The sequence below is a fragment of the Cebidichthys violaceus genome, unplaced genomic scaffold (genome assembly GCF_023349555.1).
Source record: "Cebidichthys violaceus isolate CVI_PGR_0920_01 unplaced genomic scaffold, fCebVio1.0.p SCAF_108, whole genome shotgun sequence".
Lineage (NCBI taxonomy): Eukaryota > Metazoa > Chordata > Actinopteri > Perciformes > Stichaeidae > Cebidichthys > Cebidichthys violaceus.
The window spans coordinates 54,527-81,373 of NW_027176272.1; the positions used below are offsets into that span (position 1 = coordinate 54,527).

Below are 26,847 nucleotides of genomic sequence, written 5' to 3' on the forward strand. Positions count from 1 at the left end.
CAGCGTTCCCCTTCATATCGCATCTTTCATGTCTTACGATGATGTGCGAGGAGCGGCTGTGGTTACATTGGCCCGCTGGGCTTTAAAAGTCTCACATTTACTTCTCAAAGGCTAGTTTGTTTTGTGCTCGTACTTGAAATCAACTAGCAGTAAATGTGACTAATTACTTGGTTAGTTTGGCGGTAAGCTGGTCGGAGGTTTGAGGGCGAGCAGAGGGTGCTCACTTGACGCACACGTCATGTGCACGGAGATATTCCTCGCCATATGTTTAGGAATACCTCTGTGCCTGTTTAAACAAAGTGTCATAACATTTACTAAAGGTTTTTCACGGCACGGCGCAACGTGCACTTCTTGGTCATTGTAGGGCCGTGTGTGTAAGTGTGTGTGTGTGTGTGTGTGTGTGTGTGTGTGTGTGTGTGTGTGTGTGTGTGTGTGTGTGTGTGTTACTCACACATACTTCAGCAGAACTGCCTGGACTTCCATCCCTGAGGAGTTCCATCTGCAGGTGGGAGCCAGCGAATCTAAACACACATACATTAATACACACGCACACACATATACAAATATTAGTCTATACGGTATATATTTATACATACTAAAAGTAATATTCAATTCAATTCAGAATACTTTTCCATAGTAAAAGTGAATTTTTTTTATTCCTGTAACATTTTTAAAACATTTGAAAAGGAATGCCAGCGGCTGGTTAGCTTAGCTTAGCTTAGCATAAAGACTAGAAAGAAGGGTTAACAGCTCACCTGGCTCAGTCCAAAGCTAACAACATCCAGCTACAAGCACCTCTTAAGATCATTAATTAAAACGTTTTATTTCATATGTTTAGTCCAAAGTATAAAAACAATAGCGGGTTTTACAGGGTGACAATTTCAATTGTTCTTTTCCTGAGAACTATTGCCTTGCTAACATTTATGAGCAATCCAATATCATTACTGTACGCCTGCTGAAAAAGATGACAGCAGCTGATTGACCAGGGAGCTAGAAAGCTGAGCCTGTTAAATTAGATTTGATCATTTGGTCTTGTGTGTGTGTGTGTGTGTGTGTGTGTGTGTGTGTGTGTGTGTGTGTGTGTGTGTGTGTGTGTGTGTGTGTGTGTGTGTGTCTGCCTGCCGTAAGACCTGTTAATATACATATATTTACGTCTCACATCTGCATCTTCACAAGGTCAGAAGAGGTTATAAGATGCAAACATTACTCACAACCCCCTCTTGAAACCACAAAGCCAGATTCCCTTTGTGTGTGTCAGTGTGTGCTCGCATATAGAAAAATGCCAGCTAGGCAGATTCACCTCGCACTCATTTCAAATTCTGACATCATCTGAGCTATAAAGCCTTTGCTAGGGGCCTTTATACCTAAATAACTTTAGCATCTGCATTATATATGACATCTATAGACCCTCTAGCAGAGATAAAAGACGTTAATCAACACTGATACTGTAACGAGTTAACTACTGAGAAATCATTGCAAGCTTCAAAAAAAACAATCAGCAAACAAGAATTCAGAAACAGAACATCTAATGCTGAGATCTTATCAGGGTCAGCCGGCACCAAACACGCTCCATGAGAGGAATTTCAAGAGATCAATAAGGAACTCTCATGTGAACTCACAGTGGAGCAGTGCAGATTAGAAGGCCTCAATAAACTGGATCATGGTTGGTTGAAAAAGGGGGATTTGATTAGTGAAGTAGGTGATGGTCAAACGATGATGCAAACCTTTCAAACCACTGAAGCTTTTAGTTGTTCTGATGGTGCCACTAATTGGGATTAATAAAGTGACATGGTATGAGTCAGAACTATAGTGACTGGTTGCAATCAGCATTAATTCAACTTCCACTGTATAACCATGAGCTATTTTCAGTTCTATTTGTCCTACTTAGAGCACTTATAAGACAAACCCATGGATGCCTGTCTTGGTGAAGATTGAGATTAGTTCAATTTGGTTAGATTCCTGGAAGTTAATGAGATCAGATAGCATCTCTAGAGACGGGTAAAACAGCATTAACGTGTCTGCAAAAATGGACTACACCCTGTAAATCAAATATTCATGAAGTCAATTATTTCACTATCAATAAACAAATCCGATACATCAAATTCCTGCTCCGCTTCCTGCTTTTATGGAGCAACTTGACAGCAGATGAACTATCAGTATTTCAGAAATGGCAGTTTTTAACTACCCCTTTGACTTCAAAACAATAACCAGCAGAAGTAGATCTGGACAACTAGTCGGTAGATCGGTAAATCTGCAAAATACAGAGACTGGGTGGCGTGTGCTCTGGGGTGCATCTGTGGTATGGAGAAGAGAGTGATTTCAGGGCTGGCGGCAGCAGCTGTTTGTGCGGTGGGCTCAGAAAAAGGTGAGGGGCGGTGGTGGAGGCGGTGATGGTGGTGTTGGTGGTAATGGTGGAGGAGGAGGGGACGGGTTTGCAGGTTACCTGAGCGTGGAGCGAGGAGGGGTAGGTGAAAGCAGGTGGGAGGGCCTGCGACAGCTCCGCCGGGTACAGCGGGTATGAGGCCCACACATCTGGGCTGCTGGGATATAGAGCAGGCACTGTGAGCTCATCTGTGGAAAGAAGAAAAAGGAGGAGTGGAGTGAGGAGAGTGGCCAGCGGATGGGTGGGTGGCTAGAGAGACAGGGTGGAGGCGGAGGCGGTGTACGTGGTCGTGGAGGTGGACTACAGGGGGGGTTATGAGTTATCCGAAGTAGCTTCCTCTCGTTTCATTTCATTTCCTGACCGTTTGCTAAACCGTCAAACAGCGACGTCCAATCATTGCTTAGCAACCATAACTAGGCATGGCAGACCTGTCAAGCCTGGGGTTTCTCGACATGCCAAAGCGGTGTGCATTGGGCTGTAGTGAGAGCGATAATACTTGGCAGATTATTTGGAGGATGGAGTGTTTATTTTTTCTGAAAACAAAAAAGCAAAAGTGTATGGAATGAATTAAAATATGTGTTTATCTGCTCAAGTCTGAGCTACAATCGATAGCATGTTCATCCACAAGCTTACTACCTACAGAAGCAACCATGCAATTAGATTTGGGGCATTTTTGGCAGCTCTGTACTGCTTTTCAAACATACAGTTTGAAAGAACATGATCTTAAATTGTTTTCTTATCATACTAAAAATACTAGGATTGTCTAGGTCTACACTGCAATACAAGAACAACAGATTTTATTAATTTAGCATTACACTACGTGTCTTCTAAGGGTGCATGAACTGGTGATCAGTGCCAAAAGCTAGTATGTAGCATCAAGTGCATATCCAAGACCCCTTTTTACCCCAATTCTTGTTTTGAAATGAGTCAGCTGGAAACATTACTAAATCAGCCGGAGATGAGGTTCTGAACCAACTCACGAAACTTACATTGGCCTGATTATCTATTTAGCTACAGCTCTGACAGTTGCCGTTCTTCTGCTTGAAATCATAGGCACATTACTTCAAAAATATTTCGAGTGGTAAGTCTGTCTCTATTATTATTCTAAAACTGCATATGTCCCGTGTGAGAACGGAAAGCTTAACAGGCGTAGCAACACTCGTTAAGAGGGCGGGGATTACCAAACAGTCAATTACCCACTTAATTCAGGATAAAATGAGAGGAAACCATCCCAGATATGATGAATTACTCGAGTCGAGGGTAAAGGGAAAAAAAAAGAGCATAGTGCATGAGTGAAGAGATAGGTGACAGTGCAGAGTGGTACAGGGTAAGTGTACATTTAAAATGCAGAATCATAAGAAACATTGGCCAACCATCAGATAGCCGCACAATCTTAAGGAGCATTTTCCCTGAGCTCTGTGTCTCCTGCTCAGTGTTAATCACAGCATGATCAGAACAACTGGCTGATTTAAACATCTCTTATCAGGAAATGACAGCAATTTCTCTCCTGGTGATTACGTCATGGTTTCATTAATCGTTTCCTTCCATTTTCCACTGAGGCCCCACGTACACACCCTCTCTCTGGCGAAAAAAAAAAGATCCAAGATAAGAGCGGTTTGGTCATTTAGGAGGAATGTACAACCACAGCTGGCCTATGTTCAACTATCAATGCCTGATTCTTGCAGAATCCTTTAACCCCTCAGAAAAATATTTAACTAAATGGAGAATTGGAAAAAAAAAAAAAAAAAAAAAAAAAAAGTACAGAGCTGCATTGGCATATTCAATACACACCCGAAACGAAAGAAAGGCTTTGATTCTAAATAAATAGAGCAATGGCTAATAATGAACATGAGCTGTTTATGAGTCATTAATCTAGCAGGAGGGAATGTGTTGTTTAGGGGTAGAATGCTAATCAAGTTAACTCACTACGGCACAGAATCTGATTTCAAACAATTATCATATCATCAGGAGTTGGGGATGATCCAATTTTGGTTACAGGTTACTAAGAGAAATGCTATTAACCTGTTTCCACACAATGACAAGGTTTCAATGGGGGGAAAAAACACTACACCAATAGAAGAAGAATCCGCTTTTCACTTTTCAGCATCCGAGTCAATCTTCATTTTTCATGTATAGTCACAGCACAACTTCTCTACTAATGACAAATAATGGCTAACAGCTGTCCAGTGGCCTCAAACCATATCAAACTAATGGCCAAAGGAAGCAGCAACACAGACACGACAAATGTTCGGCGTACTCACACGGGTCTCTGCTAATGAACTGTGGCCCGGGGCTCTGCTGGGAGGGAAGGGGGTTGGGGGTGCCAACCAGCTTGTTCTTGGCCATCTTGGTGTTGGCTTTGGCGAACTCCAGCCGAAGGGTCTGGGGGATCTCTGGATCAAACCGGACCCCCTGAGATCAAAACGGAAAGATGCGTTAGCAAAAATATTGTTTCTTAGCAAGCGTTCATGCATGCTCTTGAAACAGAGTTGATCAAAAAGTGCAAATATCACAAGGACTCACTTTTTTTTTTTTACATATTCTGTTTTTTATAATATAACTTATATTGTTTATTATCATTTCTATTCTTAAAAAAACATTTTCAGTTGCTCAGACTATGAAGCCCGCCGTTATGAAAGGCTCACTGTGGATTATAGTGTTATCCTGGTTAGACGTACGTGATGACCGGTAACACCCACTGCTGAAAATCAGAACCTGATGACACAAAGCTGGCTGGCGTAGGATGTCATTCACACCACGGTCAGACAAGCCACGAGGCTTTTCTCTCCCTACTGAACTCTGTAACTGTAACCTAATATCATGACATCAAATACGCCATTCGTCATGACATATTGCCAGCATCACCGCTTCAAGAAAGCCAAAAAAACTCTGCCAAATTCTTGAGATGCCACTGCTAAAAGCCTTCAGATACACCAGTGCTCACGACAAGCCAAGTAAAGGTTGCTTTCTCTCTTACAGTTTGATCTCCGCATGTGCAGTAGTCCAAATATTTTTTTCTGAGGGAAAACAACAAAAGTGACATAAACAGAGGTCTTTTTCACCCCAAAAAATAAATCAGCTATTTGTTTGCCCGCTGTGGAGGCGACAAGGCCTGGAAGAATTTCACCAGCAACTGTAAGCACCCTCAAATTAACCTTGTTTGGTTGTCTTTCAAGAGACACATACAGGAAAACACCGACGGTCCGATCAATAGAGGAGAAAAGTAGTAAAGAGTAAAGTTCTCTGCAGCTAAAGAGCGAGAGATGGTTTTCTCTGCTTGTCCCTGCAGGCTCGAGCAACGCTGAGCTGAAACAAGCGAGGGATGACTCTTCTCATGAAGGGGAGGGAATTAACTAGGATTGCCTTGGCTCAGTGCGCTCGCAGCTTCAGCCGGTCGAGGCTACAGAGGTATAATAAGGTACATGGATATAATGAGGCCCGAGCACATCTCCGATCTCTACCTTAAAATGTGTCTTACGGCTCCTTAGCCCTTCCGCATGCTTTGTTTCGGTGATGATCGTAGCTGTTGCAATGGTGTTGTTGGGAGAATCAAGTGTTTTTAAAAAGATATCTGTTCCGCTTTGACGGGAAAACAAATCCCCCTTCCTTCCCTCTGTCTTTCTCATATTTCAATATGCAGATAGATGTTTGCAAAATCTGGCTTATCTCCATATGACCCCCGGGACGCTGCTTTCCCCGAAAAACAAGAGCACTGTTCAATTCTCAGCCCCACTGAGCGATTCTTTGGGAACAGTCTGACTATTGTTGGCTCATAATAAGATGATAATTTTTATACTTTCTTCAACTCTCTGCTCTGCCTTTGATGCGCTCCAAAAAACTCAATGAAAGTTGACAAGACTCCACTCACGTTGTCACAGTCCCACTTTAGGAGGATGATAAAAACTGATCTTTTTTTGTGACAAAGGGATGAACAAAAACTTAAGAAGCATTACAGTAAAAGATGTGGTGTATATCTAGACGCCTTAAAAATAAAACAAGTGGGAAAATAAAGCAGGGCGAGAGCTGGTGTTCATTACGGTCTATCTGTGCTTTGTTTCAAGAGAGCTGAATAAAACCCTGTGAGGATGGGCTCTCTTTCATATTCTGCCTCATCAAGGCTCTCTACTGAGCTACATTCTGAAATAAGTGAGATTAAAATTAAACCCTAGATCAATATATGCTATGTATATGTAGAAGAAGAGCTAATGGTCCTCCTGACCTTGCAGGATCCATGGCAAAGCTTTTCAGAAAAAAAGGCTTTATTTACCCAACCAGAAACATACGTATTTAGAACAGCCACGATATGTTTGTCTTCACCGCCTTCTCCGTCTTTTTTTTTTTTTTTTGCGCACGATAAAAAATGTAGGAATGTCTGGATTTCCCTGATATCAGATGCATTTGCACAGGAGGCAGAGAGAGATGCAATTTCGAGTCATCACAAGATATGCTAGCGCCGAGCCGGTGCTTGAGAGGAGCACGAGGAGGGCATGACACTTACGTTCAAGGCATTCTTAGCAGCCTCCGCCTCTGATCGACTGTCAAAGCTGACAAACCCCACTGGCTGGGGAGACAAGAAGACAGAACAAAAGAAAGAAACATGGTTTAAGGCAGGAAAACTGAGTCGGCATTTCTGTCTGAGTGACATGGACATGTTTTTCTTTTCTTTTTTTGTTTTCATTATTTCATTTTTATATCATACCCCCCCCCCATTTCTCTGTCTCTCCCTCTCTCTCTTCCCGTTTATAAAACCGTGGCGAGAGAGAGAGAGAGAGAGAGAGAAAGAGAAAGAGAAAGAGAGAGCGAGAGAGAGGAGAGAAATGGAGGCTGGCCGCTAACATTGTACAAGGAGAGTTCATCGTTCACCTCCCATATGCCCAAATACGGGCAATGTGAGAGCAAGAAAGTGCGTGAGTGAGTGTAAGAGACGCAGAGAGGGGGGGGGGGGTAAAAGCTGAAAAAGGAGAAGAGATAGAAAATAAGATTAATGGCGGAGAGGGGGGGGGGGGGGGGGTCTTGGGAATGAGAATTCAGAGGTTGAAGGTGAGAAGGAAAACGAAAGAAAGCGAGAGCTAGGAACAGTTTTTAAGACCTCCTCAAACAGGCCTGTCAGTTGAAAAACATGTAATACATCTATTTCACCAGTGCTTGTTTTGTATTCTGGTGACATCACTCTAGAGCCTGTGCCCGCAATAGTAAAGGTGAGTAAGCAAGAGGGAGAGGCAAAAAAACACCAAAAAAAAGACAACAACAAAAAAACACAGTGATGCAGGTTTGGGTGTCAGATTTCAAACTGCTGTTGCAGATATGAACAAAGAATGCACATTTGCTGCGGTGTATCCGTGTGTGTGGATGGGGATGCTGAGTGGAGGTGGGGGTGAGGAGAGAATAAAATCTCTAAACATGTTGCTCCCATGGGGCTACACTGCGTGATCTGGAAAAGCAGTCTTGGGTTATGGGAATTTTGAACAAGTAGAGAGAAAGAGGAGGAGGGAAAAAAGAAAAGAAGAAAGATGGAAAAAAAAAAAGAAAGAAAGACGGACTAAGTGAAGACGTCAGGAGGAGGAAGCGTAACAGGAATATAAATAGAAAGGGTCTGAGATCTGGCTCTTGCTATATATGGAGATGGCTGTGTGTTCTCGGACTTGAAGGGAGGGGGATCGATTGATTTACGCCGTCATTGTCATCGCCATGAGTCTGGATGAGTCACGAAAACAAATAGGGGCCCGAGGAATGATGAACACTGCTTTGCGATACCTGAACTTAAGCAACTTGACGTCTGTCATGGGGAAGATGGCCATTATGAAAGTGCGAGGCAAGGTGGGGAGCTGCAACGGGTGGCCAAAGTGCACAAAGAGCGTCTCACTTACTCATTAAACAGGCAAAACTAAACGAACAAAACCTGCACAGGCCACATTTTCTACATTATGGAACTTGGAAAGCAGTAGCCTTTGAGTCTCTGATCATTTAAAGATTTACTCAACACCAGATTGAAAAGCAGTATTTTACTGCCTTCTCTGAAAGAAAACTTCGAAACCCATTAATCTGGGTGTGGAAGTGGGCTCTGTTGCACCTGTAACCGCATTCGATGTCACAGGGTCCTGGAGAACACTTCACTGCAGCGAGGTGAGAGATTAAACCAACAGAGGTCAGCAAAAGCAAGATTTCAGGGAGTGTTCGGTTACTCTTTACGTGTTTTTTATGTAAAAATACTCTTTATACTAGACACAAAACGTAGTTGCTTATTGCCTTTTGAAAGATTTTTACAGCACGAAACCACAATGAAACAAAAAAAAAAGGGGGGAAATCCCAAACCATGCAATGGGATCTTACTTGTTCTGAGGAAATTTCACCACTGGGAGAAAAAAAACGTCTTTCCTTTGTTCTTAGTTTAGCGGTATTATAGTCAGTACATTCGGTCAAAATCGCCCTAAACCCCTCCTAATGAGCATGTCACGTCAGGGAAACGGTGTAATTTGGTAATAAGTACACTGACATGAAGCTAAATTGCTTAACTCTTGATGTGGACACCTGTCAGCTGAGCTCATTTTCAGTCCTTTCGCCCCTAGAGGCAAAACGTAACCGTCAGTACTGCTCTTGTCAAAACACTCGCTTTGGCACCTCAAAATTCTTTCCCCGTCTCCCTCCCCATCCCCGCACATCCCACCGGAGTTGACTGTCTGTAACTACAAGCATATACTATCCGACTGCCAAAGGCAAGTTGCTGCAACGCTTTTTCCCTTACCTCCCCCCCAATAAACTTTTATTTTTTCCAATTCCAGGTACCAGCTGACAAAGGGTGCTAATCTGTCACAGTCCCCAAGACGAAAACACAGAGAAGAAAAAAAGCAAAACACGACAATGGAAAGACAAAAAAAAAAAAATTGAAGGTGTTGATGACCAAGAAAAAGTAATGCAAACAGTATCAGCATGATGAGAGAGTGACTGATGTTTTCATTTTGTTTCTTTGTGTGGAAACACAGCCCTCAGTGAGTCTTGTAGCATACCTGCTTAGAAGTGAGTTTGATCAAGGAGCCTTCATAGCCCTGAAACAAACAAAGAAAATGTCAAAAAGGTGAACAAAACAGCTTTAATGTGATGTAAATGTATAATTCTGTTTGTGCCAACTTAAAGCACAGCTGCATAACTGACTAGATACATTGTTTTACGAATCAAAAGAGCCCTTATGAAGACCATATGGACCAAATGTTGCGCCTTAGCTGATAAATCAAGATTTACTGCTCACGATCTAAAGCGCTCACTCGGAGTACATACCATGGGCATTATCTACGAGAGATTAGATGCATGGCAATCGTGCCATTATTCACTTTAACTGCCTCATGTCCACGGTACAAAAAAAAAAATCTCTACATGCAGCCACTAGAGCTAAACTCTGGGACTCTTTGTGCCTCTGACAACGCAAAGTTTCTGAGGTGCAGCAAATAGCTTTGTTTTTGTTTCGCAGGCAGCGAGCCATTTTTCCATGAGACTCACACACACGTAAGCTTCCCGCGGATCAAGATGTGATTGAACCTCGGCTTTTGGAACACAGACACTTGAACCTCGCGGGAGAGTTTTCCATTGCCGTTTATTTCATCACCATTAATGGAGGTCCCATTGACGGCTGGAAAAGAAAAAAGCTGCTAAGAATAGCAGCAGCCCATCCATTTAAAACATACAAACATACCTTAAATGGTCTGAACAGCAGATAGAGCTCCCGCGGCTTAATATCCAGCGGTAGCCCACTGACAAATAGCGTTCGGACCTGAGGAAGACAAGAAAAGAGATCATGTATTTTTCATTAACCTCCACTAGTTATAAATAGCTACCTTGAATACAGTACCTGACAGTAACAGATGAGGTAATGAGGAAAAGGACACTGAACATGAGTTAAACAGTTCTCTCACTAAAAGATAGACTCTTCAAACACCGATAGGGGTGTCTTTCAGCTCTGCAAACACACCTTTTTTTTTTTTACAGTAAGTTTATTGTATTCTCCTGTGTTATCTACGGCCTGCTGAGTTTTACGCAATCCTCCCTCGCAACTCTAGCCTCTGTTTTACATTTGAACTTTTCAACTTTTCAACTTGAGCTGGCATTGCTGGGGAATTACAATGTATATGCTCGCAAAGAGAGACTAAAGGGAAATGTAATTGTTGCGGTCCGTAGCCTATTGAGTCAGAGAAGGTGGGAAACATGACAGCACTAACATTTTCAGTGAGAAAATCTCAATTTAACACTATTTTCAAAACAGCTATACCTGAAACCAACATTTTAAACCGCAACAACCTCAAACGTCAACCCTGAGAGACGAAAAACTTGGGGACGAACTCATCTGTCGCACTTCATGTGCTAAGAAAAAGGGACGCACTAGAAATATTGCCTTGGAAACTATGGGGGACACTGTACAGGAGAACAACTGAATTACCGTGCAGTAAAATGTAAAGAGTGCAGTAGAGCAACGTGCATCTGAAGGCCTGCCACTCAAATGTCCAACAGAACTCCCTCCGAAGGTAAAAAGGTCACTTATTATTATTATTATTATATCTTGTGTGCTTAATGCCAACAGAAATGTAACAACGATATGTTAAATAACACTATCAGGCTGCCATGTCTATTGTGTGAACAGCAGTAGATCTTTCAACATATATGCACACATGGAGTAAACACAGACTACAGCACTACAAGACACAGGTGTTGAGACGTCCAGCCGCTGCTGACAAATGCAGATCTGGTTCCTTTTTGGAGGCAAATAAACAGGACAGTTCAACTTGTAATTTACATGTTACATGTCAATTGTTTGTCCTTAATAATGGGTCAGTATGGTAAAGAGTTGTTAACGCAGGTGTTTCTAACAATAAGCTACGTTTCTCTCAAGCTTTAAAAAACAAATGACAACAATGTAAATCCTATACATCTCCAGTTAAGTGGTACCAAGATAACTGAGGCAGACATGACATCATTTCAGACACTTTTATTGAATTACCAGGCACTAATCACACCTCATACCTGGAATTATCACCTAATTTAAGTTGGCTTGGTACAAGAAAATAATTGCTTTCGTGCACATGAGACATCAAAATGAAACAATAGACTGTGAGCCTCAAACAGACTTCCAGCAGCTCCACCCTACACACACCCACATCAATAATGTGATAGTGGATTTCAATGTGTAATTTAATTATTTATTCAATATTCTGATTCTATTTAAGGCTGAATTTAGGATAAAGCCGTAGGTATGCAATTACACGGAGTAGAGTCATAGCTCCCACATTCATTAGATAGTAGATTCACAACTCCGGGGACAAAGAAACTGCTGAACTAACACTACACCTCATTCCCTCATGTAACCTGATACGCACCGCTGATGCCAAAGGCAGAGCAACACACAAACAAAGGAGCTTAGCAACTGGGGGAGCAATAGCTGGCGAGTGCCAAACTGGCCATCCTGCCAAAATATCTCACCTCGGCGACTTTCTCACCTTCGCTCTTATCTTATCTTATCTTATCTGAGTCAAGCTGAACCCTGCAGGGCTGTCACTGGGCTCTGTCTCTGGCAGGTCTGTTTAAATAAAGTCTTTCAGAGGGACTCCTTATATGGAGTTACATAGGAACAAAGAGTCAGAACAGGATGGTATCAATCAGGCAGTCGCTGACAGCAGTTAGGGCTGATAAATAAATCTAATAGTATGGCAGTAAAAAAAATGCAGTAGAAACAGAAGACGTGATGAAACAAAAAAAATCAAAAAAAAAAGTTGTTTTTCGGCGTAGACAACCAATTCATCAAAACTGTAGATTTGAAATGTCTATTAAGGACTTGAAGCTACAAAATGACGCATGAGTGAAAACCTCCGCAACACTGTTAAGTAAATATATTGGCCCTGACTTTTTAAAATAATATTACAGCAATACAACGAGGTATTTTGACATGATAATCATGCAGACTGCAGCATTTCCTCAAATTGTACCTTCAACAGAAGGTTGGCACACATCTTAAGAAAATCATCGTCATCTAACTCGCCCTCGCCAAGTTATCTGAGATTCCATTTTGGATTTTAACTCCTATCTTCGGTCATGAGGCCAACTCGAGAGCTGGATGTTCTGCATGAGTTCAGACTAACAAACACAACAATGAGTCCTCTCCGCACACAGAACAATGGGACATTCTTGGCTGTGTCGGACCTCTTTCCTGAGACTTCCTGACATCAGCTGTTGTGATACATGATCGGTTCGACGTGTGTCCGGTGTGCAGCTGAATGATTCACAGACATATGTGGCTCTCTCCCGCACACATCTGCTGCTGATTACGACATTAGTTCGTTATTTACGCCGCGTTGACAATCGCTCGAAGAGGCGCTGTAAACGCTGCCTTGCCACCAGGTAAAATGAAACATCAAAGTTTCACGATGTAGTAAACTAAAAAGGTCAAGCCAGGGGTTGAGCAGATTCTGCAGATTCGTAAAAAAAAAAAAATCAAAGATACGCCCTCTGCCACCGTTTTGTTGGGTTTTAGAAGCATTGTTTTATTGGCTCCTCGTGAGTCACATACCTACATTTCCATAGTGCTGAGTGGCCTGGTGTGGGCTTTTGAATCATTGACCATTTATGGCATGCTCACCCACCAACACGAGAGGCAGGCCTCGATCAAAAACAGCAGTTCCTACCTACCACAAGCCAGCTGAGGACCTCACAGCCGGCGTACCGGTGCAGTTCCCTGGCAACGCCTTAGCAGACTACAGCAGAGTTTGGAGCCCCAGGCCAAAAACATCACATCCTATTAAGGCCACTTCTGCAGCAAGTCCCACGGGATCAATGCACCTCTAATCAGTGATTCTTGACTCCACAAGCCCCGGATGAGGTCATCACCTTATTGATACTCTATCATTGCACCTTGAAAGGTTTGCTGGTGCCACCCTAAAGGCTGGCGGAGGAGGGGTGAGGGCTCTGTTTGGCATTATCTTAAAGGATAACTGGTTCATCAAAACTACTTGAAGATTGCTTTTTTTTTTTTTTTTTTTTGGTTTCTGCACGTTGCGATAACATTGTACGCACAAAAGTAATTTCTGAGATCTGGGAAGTGTTAACGATTATTTTTATCATCAATTATTCATCTTAATTATTTTCTCAATTAATCCTTTTGCCAATAAAATGTCAGAACATTTTGAAAAATGCCATCATTATCCCAGAGCCCAAAATTACGTTATCAAACAGTCCAAAAGCCTAAAATATTTAGTTTATTACCGTATATGACTGAGAAAAGCCACAGATAGTCGCATGGTTTGTGTTATTACTGTTGAATATTCTCTGTCAATCAACTAATCGAAGAATCAACCTATCAATTTTGCACGACTGGGGACACAATGACATTGCTAGTCCAGCTTGGCAAGAAACCCAATCATTCAGACCATCATAAAGGCTGTAAAATAACAATGGCGTAGCCAGCTTTTCCAAACCACTTCATTTGGAAGTCAAACGAAAGTGCAATAACTCCTCGACGAATAGTACAGTAGGTCAAATGTGTAGCAGGAAGTCGGTCTGGATGGTAAGAACGAACAATTTGCATAATAATTTTACAATTCCCCTTTGTATTCACCTCCAAATACATCTGGCTTACCTTTAAGGGTTTTCTAGAGGAAACCTGTCTGATCTTCTAACTGCTTGTGTTTGAAATGTCAGCAATTTATTTTGTGAGAATACTACTGCCACCAATAGAAACGGTGGCTAAACCTAAACATAATTAGATCCAAGTTGTTATAAAACCAAAATCATCCTTTAAATGAGACTAAGTAATAGAATTACAAAAGGAGGATAACTTTAGCTCAATGATGGGGGTTTTTCCTGGCTCAACTAATAAAAATGCAAAGCTCACTCAGGCCCGGTCCTTCCACCAAACCGTCTTTCCACTATCAAATGTCATGAAGCTTTAATTAACAAAGCCAGAATTGACTCCATAGCTGACTGGAACACCGTTCAAAACTTAGCATTATCTCTGATTTTCTCCAGGGCAGGATGCAATTTGTCAGCCATTAAGAAAGCTGCTTGATACGTCTAATTAAATGGCCTCGCAACTTATTCATGTGTCATCTCTATTCAGCTTGCGTTGTGGACTTAGAAAACGCGTTACACCTATTGCCTCATTACACTCTGCCGCACGGTGTGACTTTCCCAGATATTTGCTCCGACTTTAATTGAGTGCTTTTTTGACCGTCCATTCTGGCTGAAATGAGGGACACGACCTTGGTGCGATGTGAGATGATTACTATGTGTTTCTTTCTCCCTCCCTTTGTGTGTGTGTGTGTGTGTGTGTGTGTGTGTGTGTGTGTGTGTGTGTGTGTGTGTGTGTGTGTGTGTGTGCGCATTTGACAGCCAAGTTAATAGATACAGGTCCTTCGAGCCAGATGTGGCAGGACACGGCTCTGACCTCGAAGCCTTGAAAGGGAGGGTACAGTAGCCTATTGTAGGGTGAGTGTGCGCATGCAACGACGCTGAGATTACCTGCGTACCAATATCAAAGCCCAGATAAAATATTGAATTGCAAACCCACACTAGTTGCTTTTCAAATCCACGCACAAGTCTACCCTCGCTGTGATCAAGCTAAAATCGAAGTCTACCCATAAGCCTGAGTGAGGACAGGGCAGGTTGAGCTCTTGCATCAGTTGAGTGGCGCCTTATTAAAAACTGACAGACTCCCACACTCTTCTGCTAACCCAGTTGTCACTGCTCTGCGTTGACATCCGTCATCCTCGCAAGTTTTTTTTTTTTTTTTCTTCCACTTCATCCTCTGTGTCGGAGAATGCGAAGAGTGACAGACTGCAGGCCCGAGAGGTGTCAGGCGACCATAAATGGATGACTCTGTTTGTCCGTTAATCGCCGGGGTTCAACGGGTCAAGTTTCGCATTCGAGGGGTCAGAGGGCACAGGTTAGGCTCGGGTTATTGCGTGGGTCAGGGGTCAACTGTGAGGTTGAGCACACTCCCAACGTCACCAGTGAACCCTGAGAGGAGAGTTTCTTTGTTTCTCTCTCTCTCTCTCTCTCTCTCTCTCTCTCTCTCTCTCTCTCTCTCGTACTCCCACAAGTGCTTTCGACCAACAATTACAGCTCGGTAAGGGCCTGTAAATGTTCCAACAGGTTAACCTTTAAAGGACATTTAAAACAAATGACCTAGGAAAAGCAAGCAAGCGCCCACTTTACTGCAATTTTCCTGCTCTTGCTCTTTTCTTCCCCTCTCCATTACAGTTTCCCTTGTTTTAAATCTAACCTGGAAAAGAACACCCCTGTGTCTTAATGACATATGTGCGCTTTCTTTCGTATCAACCATTTTTTTTGACCTCACGGAAAAAAGGCCTTAAGGTGTCATTTGAACGGCGGGTGGAAGAGAGGAGCGACCCATTCATCGACCGTCTGCTACGCCTCAGTTTGACAGCTTAAGACTTCATCAAAATATTTCCTACTGGTTTGCTCTCTTCTTCATCTCTCTTATCTGATGCGTCTCCCGGAACGGACTTCACATTCCGAAGCACTCATTAACGCAAACTAATCGGCCAAGTCCGACTCTGCCTTTCCTGGACCCCCTTTGTTGCCGCCTGCCCAAGTGGACACCTTAAACTGTTTGGTTTTAAAGGCTGGGTGGGCAGAGGGTTTAAGTGTCCCGTGCAAGTGGAGACAAAAACAACAGTAGATACTCAGTCATCCTCTGTGTCTCCGTGAAGAAATGTAAGCCTGCTGCCAATGTGTTCTCTTTATGCGCTGGTGCAGCTGTTCCTTTGTTTATCAGCGACAGCACTTAAAGATCCAAAAAAAAAAATGTATTATGTTTTCAGTCCGTTTATGGTTTTTTTATGGATTTGTATGAATTGTCCAAACAAATGTATATCACAAGTTAAACAAAAAAAACAATATGACCGTGCTTTGTTGTCCAACCAGTACTCCAAATCCAAAATATCAATAATCTACAATAATATATAACCTATATTATATATAGACAAATATAAATAATGGATAAATAATATAGACAAAGTATTATCTGTCAACCGGTTGACTTTTAGCACTAAATATAGTTCATTTTCAGGATGTGTTCAGAGTCTGTCTGTTGTTTTAAAGCATGACTATTTCACTTTTTAGAAGACAATCTGCCTCTTACAAATAAAAAAGTTGACACAAAACAATCGAGCCAATGTTTGCTGACCTTTTATCTACTTGCACAGTTGTTACATTATGTTTTAGCATTCGACCCATAATTGCCACTATTGGCCGCCGTTCTGCAGAAGTTACACAGTCCTGCTTCAAAGGTTACTTGAACGTAGGGCTGCAACTCATTTATTTTCATTGTCGATCAATCTGTAGATTATGTTGTTGACAATTAATCTGTGCAGCTCTACTTGAATGCATCTGAGGGAAACCAGCTGTATTGCTCGATGGTTTTGCATAGTGAGGGTAGCGAATCTAGGGCAGCAACTAAAAAAAAAATGTCAGAGAAGTTACACAATCATCGTCATATTGCATCACAATGAACTCCTACAATAGGTGTTTTTACTTTTCTGTAAAGTGGATTGACTGACGAGAAAGTCAGTCTTCTTTTCCTGGAAAAGTATATCACTAAACCGGACAGCATCAGACCTAGTTAGAGCATTTAATGGACTAATCCACCAACTTTTACTTGTTTCAACTTTTCCCATCTTTTCAAGCTAATCTTGACCTTGCTCACAGTTGGATAGTCGGTGAGACAAGTTTCTCCTTGTTACCGTTCTGCCTGGCTCACTCTTGTCTTTAGGGCTCTTCCCATGACCATAAACGGTCCTTCTGTTCAGAGATCTCAGGGTCATGCTTTCAACGTATGGCGCGATAAGGGATAAGGAGTTTGTCTACTGGGACTAAGCTAGGCGATGGAGAAAGGGAGGGAGGAAGGGAGAGAGAGAGAGAGAGAGAGAGAGAGAGAGAGAGAGAGAGAGAGAGAGAGAGAGAGAGAGAGAGAGAGCAGGATGAAAAAGAAGGGAGTGGTATGAAAGGGGAGAAGAAGAGTGGCAAATTATAAACAGTACCAGGGTGGAGGGAAGGAGGGAGGAAACGGCTACAGAACAAGATAAAGAGAGGGAAGAAAAAGGGTGGGTCAAGGAAATGGAGGGGAAGGGAGATAAAAGTGTAGAAAGGGAGAAGGAGAGAAGGAGAGAAGGGGGAGGACGCATGGGGGAGGGGGGGGTCATAGAGAAAAGAAATTAGATGAAGTAGAGAAGTATTGACTGAAAACGAGTGCAGAAGGAGGGATGAGAGAAGAGACACTGTATACTGTACGGTGGATAATTATAGCTTGTGAGTAAGCAATATTAAAGTGGAGGTGACGGAGCAAGCACCCGAATACAGTATGACAAAGCAAGGCAAGATGGCTGACGCTGTCTAGGCACAGACTCACACTTCTCACAGTGTATCATTAATTACAAAGCAAATTCAGACGTCGTCATCTCAGGCCTTTAAATGAAAGCAGCACCGTATAAAAGGGCGTCAGTCCTCACTCTCGGCCAGTTTTGATGGTTTATATATAGCTGTATATATATCTATATATATCTATATATATATATATATATAGATATATATATATATATATATATTTAAATATCCAGTACAATTCTTTATCTTTTTTTTTCTTTTTGTCTCACATCAGCGAAGCAGGATCCTTTGCCAGCCGTTCCTGACGCTAAGCCTTGTTGTTGTCTTTTCAAATACCTCTTGTCGCACAGCTGACAAATGGCTAAGATAAGATGACAATTCCCCTCGCGCTTTTATAAATAAACTCCTACCTATCAGACGGGCAGACGGAGCAGGGTTTTAACGGTTTGTGTGAGCCTGTTGTTACTGGGTATGTTAACTTATACGGTATATCTATTTTTGTAATTTCACTTCATACTCTTAAATCTACACTGAGCCTCTGCTTGCGTCGTCTTCAACGATACGTGACATTCATTGTCTGTTTTCCCTGTCGCCCTATCATGGCCACTTTACCCTCTGAGCTCCCCTCCGATAACGTTTTCATGTCACGGAGCGTTAACATATCTGCGTGCCCTTTTCGTAGGTACATGCACCGAGTACGGACCCACACACACACACACACACACACACACACACACACACACACACACACACACACACACACACACACACACACACACACACACACACACACACACACACACACACACACACACACACACACACACACACATCGCTGTGCGACGGACCGCCGCGGCCTCCCTCCGCCTCGCCGTGCTTCTCCACCAGCACAACTCTCCCCACCTACGTCTCCTCATGGAAAAGGTCACGCTGGCCACATGACCTGCTATTTGAAGAGGACCCGGTGGATACCCGGAGCAGGCCAAGCACAATCCAATTACACCCCAGGGAGCTTCAGCGCATTTGCTGAACTCCGCTTGAGTGATATTCTGTTTCTCTTTGGACGCTTGTAAAGATCCACTTACATGTTTATGGTCGGCTAGGACTAGAATCAACAGATACTTTTCGGGGTTCAAACTCCTGCTGCGTTTCGACTGTTGCGTCCAGGAGAAGACACTCTGTGTTCACTCATTTGTCCAAAAAAGAAAAAGAAATCAGGTGCGGTTTGACAGTGGACCTCCAGGGCTGAGGAGGCTGGGCAAGTCTTAAATAAACACCAGTTAGCTTCAGGGGAAATTGATAGAAAAGGAAGTCAAAGGTCAAGCTTAGTCGGGTGACTTGGTTAACTTTGATGCATTCCATGTACTCACTACCTGCACTTCACTTTGTACTTCTATTCATTAACACAAAACAGGCCGAACTATAATCACAAATGAATAAATGATTGTTTTCAGCACTGACCAAACTGTTGTTGAACCCGTAAAGAGTAAAGCTGTGCTTGATAAATGACTTAAATTAGGAAATGGATAATTCAAATTTGGGCTGCAAGTAATGAAAATGATTCAATTATGATGCCAATTATGTGCAGGAGTTCATAAGCCAAAGATTTTCAGTTCACACAAACCAGGGGGAAAAAAAACAGCAAATCCTGACATTTTAGTAGTTGGAAATGGGGAATGTTTGGCATTTTTGCTTGAAAGATTACCGATTATTCATTCTTTATCTATATAGTTGCTCAACCAGCTAAACATTTTGGCACTAAAAATGAATGATTCAAATGTGCCCTGAAGAGTCCTCCGTTTCTCTTGTCCATACAAGGCCTGGAAACCCACAGCTGCTGGAACCATATCTTTGATGTTCGCCATGTGAAGAGACGGTGTGTCACCTCGACGACATCAGTGGCCGTTGAGTGCCACAGTACGTGAGAGCATCCAGAAGGCCTGATAACAAAGCTTTATCAAACCAGCTTGGGAGATTAGATGCCACTGGGGGCTGAAACCTGCATACCTTGTCCGCAACAAGACCATGTTTGGTGAGCACTGCTCCGCAGGAAGATAAACATTAAGCATCGTCAAGTGTTGGCGTGCAGTGATGATGCCGTGTGAGGTTTGAGCAATGAGGCGGGCGCGAGGAGCCGAGCCCGCCACGGCGTTTTTAACTGGTGCGAATCAGTGATCTATTGAGTCGCGTACTACACGGAGCAAAAAGGAGCGGGGGGGAATGCCGCTGTTGTTCAGCATGTGAGAGTCATACCGGCGAGGCTGTTAAACTTTGGCTCCCATAAGATCAGAGTTTATGGTTACTTTAGTGTTGTTACGCGCAAAGCCTGAATTCAGCGCGTTTGTGAGCAGAGGATTGTGATGGGAGGAGCTCTAAAAGACTTAAAACAGGGTTGAAAATGTCACATTAGTCAATCAATCATCCATAAAGCAGTTTTATTGTCCGTATACTCAGCTCTGCTTCTGTGAACAGAATGACTAAACTCGAATGTCCATGAATCACGCGGGAAAACTGCAAGTCATACTCATAAATTAGTCACATTATTCTTAGCCTTATGTGTTTCTTTTTTTTGTGTAAAACATCCTTTCACACCTGCTCGCTTGTGTGAGTGTGAATGTGTGTGTTACAATACCCCCCCCCCCCCCCCCCCCCCAAAAAAAAAAAACCTTACTGCTGCTTCTCTGCATGCAACACACATCATTACACAGATGATGAAGCGGCGCTGTCTAACCTTACGTTAATTCACCCGAGTAAATTTAAGTCCCCGCCTGCCTGGACGGCTTCCAAACATTTCCACAAGCATTAGACTCCTCAGGCCATCGCTCTCTCTGTCTTCTCTGTCTGCCTTTCTGCACAATGCAAGGGGACGACCCCCGTCTGGTCCTCCTGCACGTTGGACATCGCAACGATTGTAGTCCTGAGATTCATCAAGTAAAGTAGAGCTGGAGCAGCCGACGGTTATTTCACGACTATTCTCGACGGATTGTGGCCGATTACTCTGCTTTTCAAAATTGCTCGATCAACTGTTTGGTCTATCACATGTCAGAAAACATGAATCAAATGCGAGACGGATTATCAAACTGTTATCAATAATCTATCGACCATTCGATTAATTGACCAATTGCTTTGGCTCTAAATCAAAGCTGTTTTGTCCTCTTTAGTTAAAATGATGATCTGCTTGATGCAAAGATGTTGGTGCTGACACGATTTGTCGATTAATCGATCAACCGGAAATCTATTAATCGTTTAAGTCATTTATTAGGCAAAATGCAGCTCCAAGCTTCTAAAATGTGAAGATTTGCCGTTCTCTGTTTTATATGACTTTTAACTGAACGTCTCGCATTTTGTAGCGTTTTCCTGAGAACTTGCGACCATCATATTTGTCAAGTAAAATGCTATTCAATTCACTGACAATGTACAAGTTTATTTCTTGATCTTTGTTGACAGTAACCATTAGTTGCAGCCCTACAGTGAAGTGCTGGTACACACAGTGTACAGCCTCTGAAATACCTCGACTGCAGTACCGTACCGAGTACATAAGGTCACAAGGTGAATAAACTGAAACTCTCCATCAGGTTTCCAAGAAGTCGGTCTCTAGTCTGTACCTCATCTGTGTGCTGCTCCAGTAACTCCCTGCATCCATAGTAACCTCAACAGTGGACCAAATATGGTATTGCATCAGGCCGCGTATGTTTGGCTATTCAGTTACAAAGTGACGAGCAGTCCGCTGAGCCTTAATCAAATTTCTCCAAGAGAAATATCCGATATAATCCGATATACCTTTCTTGCATCACTTGGCACACGGAGCTCTGAAACAACAAGTCTGTCGTCTGATTAGAGATTCTTCCGCCCCGAAGAAAAATCACCCCATGCAAAGAGCACCAGTACAAATTATTTACCGAGAAGTAGATTTCACGGATACAGATTGTGCAATGTTTGCAAAGGAAAGGAGGAAGAAACTGGGGGAAAAATACATTTCCACCAGGCACTAAGTGGATTACCTCACATGTTTATGTATCTATTTTTTTGCATAAACAATATCATTCTGGTGTGTTAAAATGTAATGAAGTCTTATTGATAGAGAGGCCGCTCTCACTTGACTGCTATGCAGTGGGGTCTGGGTTACAAAGACTTATTGCGTACATGTTGCAGCAGCAGTTGTTTGAACTTCAATTGCTCCCTCAGCTTCAGTGAAAAACTAATTCGCTCCCTGGCACTGCATTCCCTTCACTGCTGCTTTTCAGTGTCTGGCTTCACGCTACAGTAAGCCAGTACCGCCAACACTTAGGTCTGTTGTCAGGTAACGTATCAGAATCAATGTAGTCCAGAGGCTTAATCAGGAACTACTTATTACTGATTCATCTAGTATCAAGTCCTGCCTCGTTCCTTACTTTTAAGTAAGAGTGTGAACTGCTTAAAAAGGAAAAGACACAATACAGTATGAGGTAGGTGGCAATTAAAAGAGAAATAAAATATGCTATATATCAAATAAAAAAGAGGGATTAACATAGGACACAATGGTGCAAAACGATGTTAAAGAATGATGTACTCCTTTTATGAAATAAAAATAAACAATAATTATGAGTGCACCATGCAGTGGCTCTAATGATATACCAGCAACTTTTCCAAGGTAAAAAAAAAAAATATCTACACGAGACCGTCTTTTTACACATCTGGAGGAAACATCATAGGGATGATATGGTGATACTATCGGTCACACAACAGGCGATGGGGGTTAAAAAAAAAAAACACGCTGAGCATTAACACGAGTCGCTTTATTAAGACATCGTTCTGGGTCACGGACCGACCTATTAAAATCAAGACAGCAGGTAGGTGCTCGCGTGCGGATACCTACCTCCTCTTCGTGGTTGGTGAATTCACTCTGCTCGTTTTCCTTCTCGCTTTTGTTATTATTCATTCTGAGCCGGACTCTCTTCTCACTTTCACTTGGACTGTCTTTTTCTTCTTCTTTCCCCTTCCGTTTCGCTTCTCTTCTTCCTTTTCTTCTTCTTCTCTGGGACCCAAATGTATAAAGCACCCTCCGACAAGACAACAGTCCGCGTGCGGCCGCTGTCCAACTGACCCGAGCTTTCCCCACTAGTTAGGCGACATCAATGATATAGGTGCGGATTTTTGTTGTTGTTTGTTGCTGTTGTAAAAGAGAGGAAAAAGTCAGCTGTGCGTGCTGTTTCTGTGCAGTCAGATATTCCTCAACATTCCCTGGAAGGCTTCTCCGGAGGCTCTTGTTGCTGTTCCCCAAATGAAACACGGTAAATGTTCAGTGGACTGCGCCGCAGGCAAACTTCTCTCCGCGTGAGGGAGGGATGGAGGGAGGGGTTTAGGGTGGGGTGGAGGGCGGGATGCACCGTCTGCTGGGCTTCGCCGAGTTTTATCAAATGCTGGTACAGAGCTACGGTGGACAACCGGTGCCAATCACCAATCGTGTTTTTTTTTTACACCAGCTGATTGATATTTTAATCACTGAAACAATTCCTGCGATTTTATTACAGCGTGTTGTCTGCCGTGGCTTATATGCTCATGTTCTTTACCTCCTGTGTTATTCTTTGACTGCTTTAATAGTCCTATAGGCTACTTGTGTCTGTGTAAAGGGATGTAGCCCGGATGTTATAAATGCACAGATCATGAGGGTATAGTTAAACCTTAATGTCATTTTTAATTGTGTTCACATTAAGGTTGTAAATCTGAAATATATTGAATACTGAATTCCACTGTTAACTCCAACTTTATTACTTCTGGTCATGACCGAACCGTCGATAGGCACTTGATGTGGTCCATGGCCAAAACATTTTATTTCTAATAAACTAAGTATGTGACAACATTTAGTTTGTAGTTAAACATAAACGTTTACAAATATTGAAAATTAAAGACACATGTTTTTTTATTTTTTTAATTGTTGAACTTGCAATTTCCCCCAATGGTGCCATTACTCCACAACTTCCCTATGCAGAGGCCAAGTCTGTGGTCCTGAGGCAGCTGTTAGTTCATAGTTTTTGTTGTTTTTTTTGTTGTTGTTTTGCCTAATATTGTTTCATCTCTTAATTTATTTTATTTAATACTGTCTGTGTATGGTTGCCCAGGGACTGCACATGGAAGGCAGCTAGTAGCTTGACTTGGTACAATATGCGTTGTCTTTGCCCAGGATTCTTGTTTTTATACATGGTGAGCGGAGGAGAAAAATACAGTACGTAAAATACATTATGAGGTTAATGCACTGCCTGTCATATGTTAGATAAACAGTTTGCCCTGATTAGAAACAGACCACACATGACTCATATTGTAATTAAGAGTCATTTTTTTGAGTGCGTTCTTCTACCAGGGAACAATCCAGACATGTCTTTGTTTCGGAAAGTAATCTGCCACTCAATTTTACTTACATATGTTTTTGAAGAGTCCCAATTTGTTCCGTATCATAACTTGTTGACTGTTAAACTTTAACCTTCAAGCTGCATGACATGCTATCAGTTTAGCTCATAAATCTGGCATCACGAGATGCGCTGTTACCCTGCACACTCAGGACTATTTTCTCTCTCGTTCCCTGTCTCAATCCCATCAAATGTAGCCCTCAGCATAATACATCATCTTTATAGACTTCCAGAGCGGTAGACAATTATCAACCTGACTGTTTAATAAATTCCACGTGACTCTCGGTTTATCATTTCAAGGCCCCTGAATAGTTTTGTGGTTTCAGGCAAATATTTTCTCCCCACACATCACTCACACGTCTTATTTCTGTCTAGATGGCTGTGCACTTAAGAGGTACTGGAGACGACACATGTACATTGCTCAAGATTTTGTATATGATAACAAGTTGCACTACTCCATTGTGGGCTCACCCCAAGACTATTTGATTTATGACCTGTGAGTGGGGAAACAGCCAGACCCTGGAGCCATGAAGTGGTGTCTCAACAACAGTGGAGATGAGCAAACACTCAAAACTTTACTGGCACACCTATTATTGTCTACGGTGCCGGGTGCAAAACAGCCTTAAAAGCAACGATCAGGTGACAAGGCCGCCTTGATCGCTCCTCCATTTCAAAACATTTATTTTGAGCAACTGCCTCGCTTTGTGTTTCGCGATGAAAAGTTCAAGAGCTGACAGTAGCTCCGGTAGTGGGGACTTTGACTATATGTTGCATGACGTTTATTGCACAGGACAGACTCTCGCATTTTGTGACAGCCAGTGCAGAAAACAGAGAGAGTCATTTTTGCTGAACTCGCACCTCAAAAAGCAACAAAAAGAAGGGAAAAAAAACAGTCATCGCGGATCGGTCGTAGAGATTTCTGCTCTTTCCCCTCCCAGATCATGTCTATATCAATTACACTGCATCTGAAGCATACACAATGAAGGAGGGACATGGCAGATTCTTTTTATGCTGATGAGAAGCAGTTCAGGATGCGGAGAGAGGGAGGAGGGTCTTGGAGTCTTCGAAGCAGATAAAAATGGAAATGCTCCCCTTGCTGCTCAACACCCCTGTATCAAAGCTTCCTGCCGGAGTCTGGGGAGCAAGGAGGGGGAGGAGAGGTAGGAAGGAGGAGGAGAGGATAGGAGTTGAGGGGGGAGAGAGAGGGGGGGAGATGTCCCAGCTGTGTTTGACAGGTCTCAGGGCTGAGCTGTGTGGTCTGATGCTCGGAGAGGGAGGGTGGCCCCCCCTCCCACAAAAACACACACAGAGAGGGGGGGGGGGGCAGCAGCTAGGAGACAGTCTGGTCACAATGTCCTGGGTAACATGTCAGCAAGCTTTGACACGGTCCAGCCTTACAAGAAGATAGCTTTGTGTTATCAAGACACAGCTATAAGAAGATGCAACAATGTTGGCTACACTGGGTGAGGAAGTTATTTTAATTTCAAAGTTCATGTTCATTTCACATAATAGAAAGGAATAATTAGGCTTTTTGGTAAATATCCTCTTTGATTTATTAGTGTTCGATGAGAAGATCTATATGTATCACATGTCTGTGCGGCTACATATGAAGCTACAGCCAGCAGCCAGTTAGGGTTAGCTTAGCATAAGATAAGCTAGCCTCTCATCAGAAGTAAAAGTAACCGTATTGAAACAAAAAGATGACCCTGGTTATTAGATGACCTCACCCTTTTCCAACAGCTGTTTTTGGGAAGTCATGTAGTCTAGTAAACACTTTAAGACTGGTCCTGCTGGGAAGATTTGATCAGTTCATACCAAAGACAGTCCCCATCCCTAAGGCCTTTTCTCTCTCATTAATGTCTCGTCCTCAAATATAATAAGAACAAACCAATATTAGTTTATATTTGGGTCAATATGGTATCTTGTTTGTTTAATCTGTACAAAAACCTACATTATTGTTCAGATACTGGTAGGTGGATTTTGTTGTTGTTTTTTTACTTGCATAGACAGGCTTGCTGTTCCCCACTGTCTTTATGCTAAGCTAAGCTCCATATTTAGCATAATGCTACAGATATGAAAGGGGAAAATCTATCTTCTCATCAAACCCCCGGCAAGAAAGATAATAAGCAAATCTCCCAAAAATGTCAAACTGTTGCTTCAAGAGATCTTTTGCTGCCCAGATGACAAACATTACACTATATTGCAAGAGCCTCTGCTGACACAAAGGCAGAATTGAAGATTGAGACACAAATCAGATTATCCAATATGGTCTTCTGGATCACTGACTCATAGCTAAAAGGCCAGCTTGATATGAGCACCAAAGCAAGAATCTATCATGACACAATGCCGATGTATTGACCAGCGGTGAATCCCCGAGGGAGGACCCCATGCGGTCCTTGCAATCCGCTCCGTCGCAGTCAGATGACTCGAAGATGTCTCGCCTCATCCCCCCTCTCACTGTTTCTTTGCATTCCTGCAACTCAGTATCAAAGCAAAGTCCTCACCCCTGCTCTTCACAGTTACCAACTTCCTCCAAAAGAAAAAAGAGAGATGGAGAACAATGTTACAATCTATCCTGCCTGTAGACCTGACAGCAGCTCTGGTTTAGGCAGAGCAACACACTTCACCCTGATGTGGGGTAAGTGGCTCTCATTGGGCTTAGAGCCAGGCCATTCCATTCCTGTGACTTACTGATACACAGCG

The 26,847-nt window shown here is 42.6% G+C and overlaps 1 protein-coding gene across 4 annotated transcripts in view; it reads right to left on the reverse strand.

The window, feature by feature from the left end:
• LOC137889183 (RNA-binding protein with multiple splicing-like) overlaps positions 1-23,050 on the reverse strand; it is a 32,862-nt gene extending 9,812 nt beyond the window's left edge. Inside the window, exons 1-7 of one of the 4 annotated variants that reach the window (XM_068732897.1) lie at positions 22,617-23,050; positions 10,068-10,145; positions 9,388-9,426; positions 6,882-6,944; positions 4,645-4,795; positions 2,444-2,571; positions 458-521 (exon numbers count right to left, since the gene is read on the reverse strand). In XM_068732897.1, the coding sequence (XP_068588998.1) occupies positions 459-521; positions 2,444-2,571; positions 4,645-4,795; positions 6,882-6,944; positions 9,388-9,426; positions 10,068-10,145; positions 22,617-22,679 (585 nt within the window). In that variant the 5' untranslated portion in view covers positions 22,680-23,050 and the 3' untranslated portion in view covers position 458. Of the gene's footprint in view, positions 1-451; positions 522-2,443; positions 2,572-4,644; positions 4,796-6,881; positions 6,945-9,387; positions 9,427-10,067; positions 10,146-22,616 lie in introns of all 4 variants that reach the window. The other 3 variants (XM_068732888.1, XM_068732915.1, XM_068732906.1) reach the window with 3 other exon arrangements.
• Between the last annotated feature and the right edge of the window lie 3,797 nt (positions 23,051-26,847).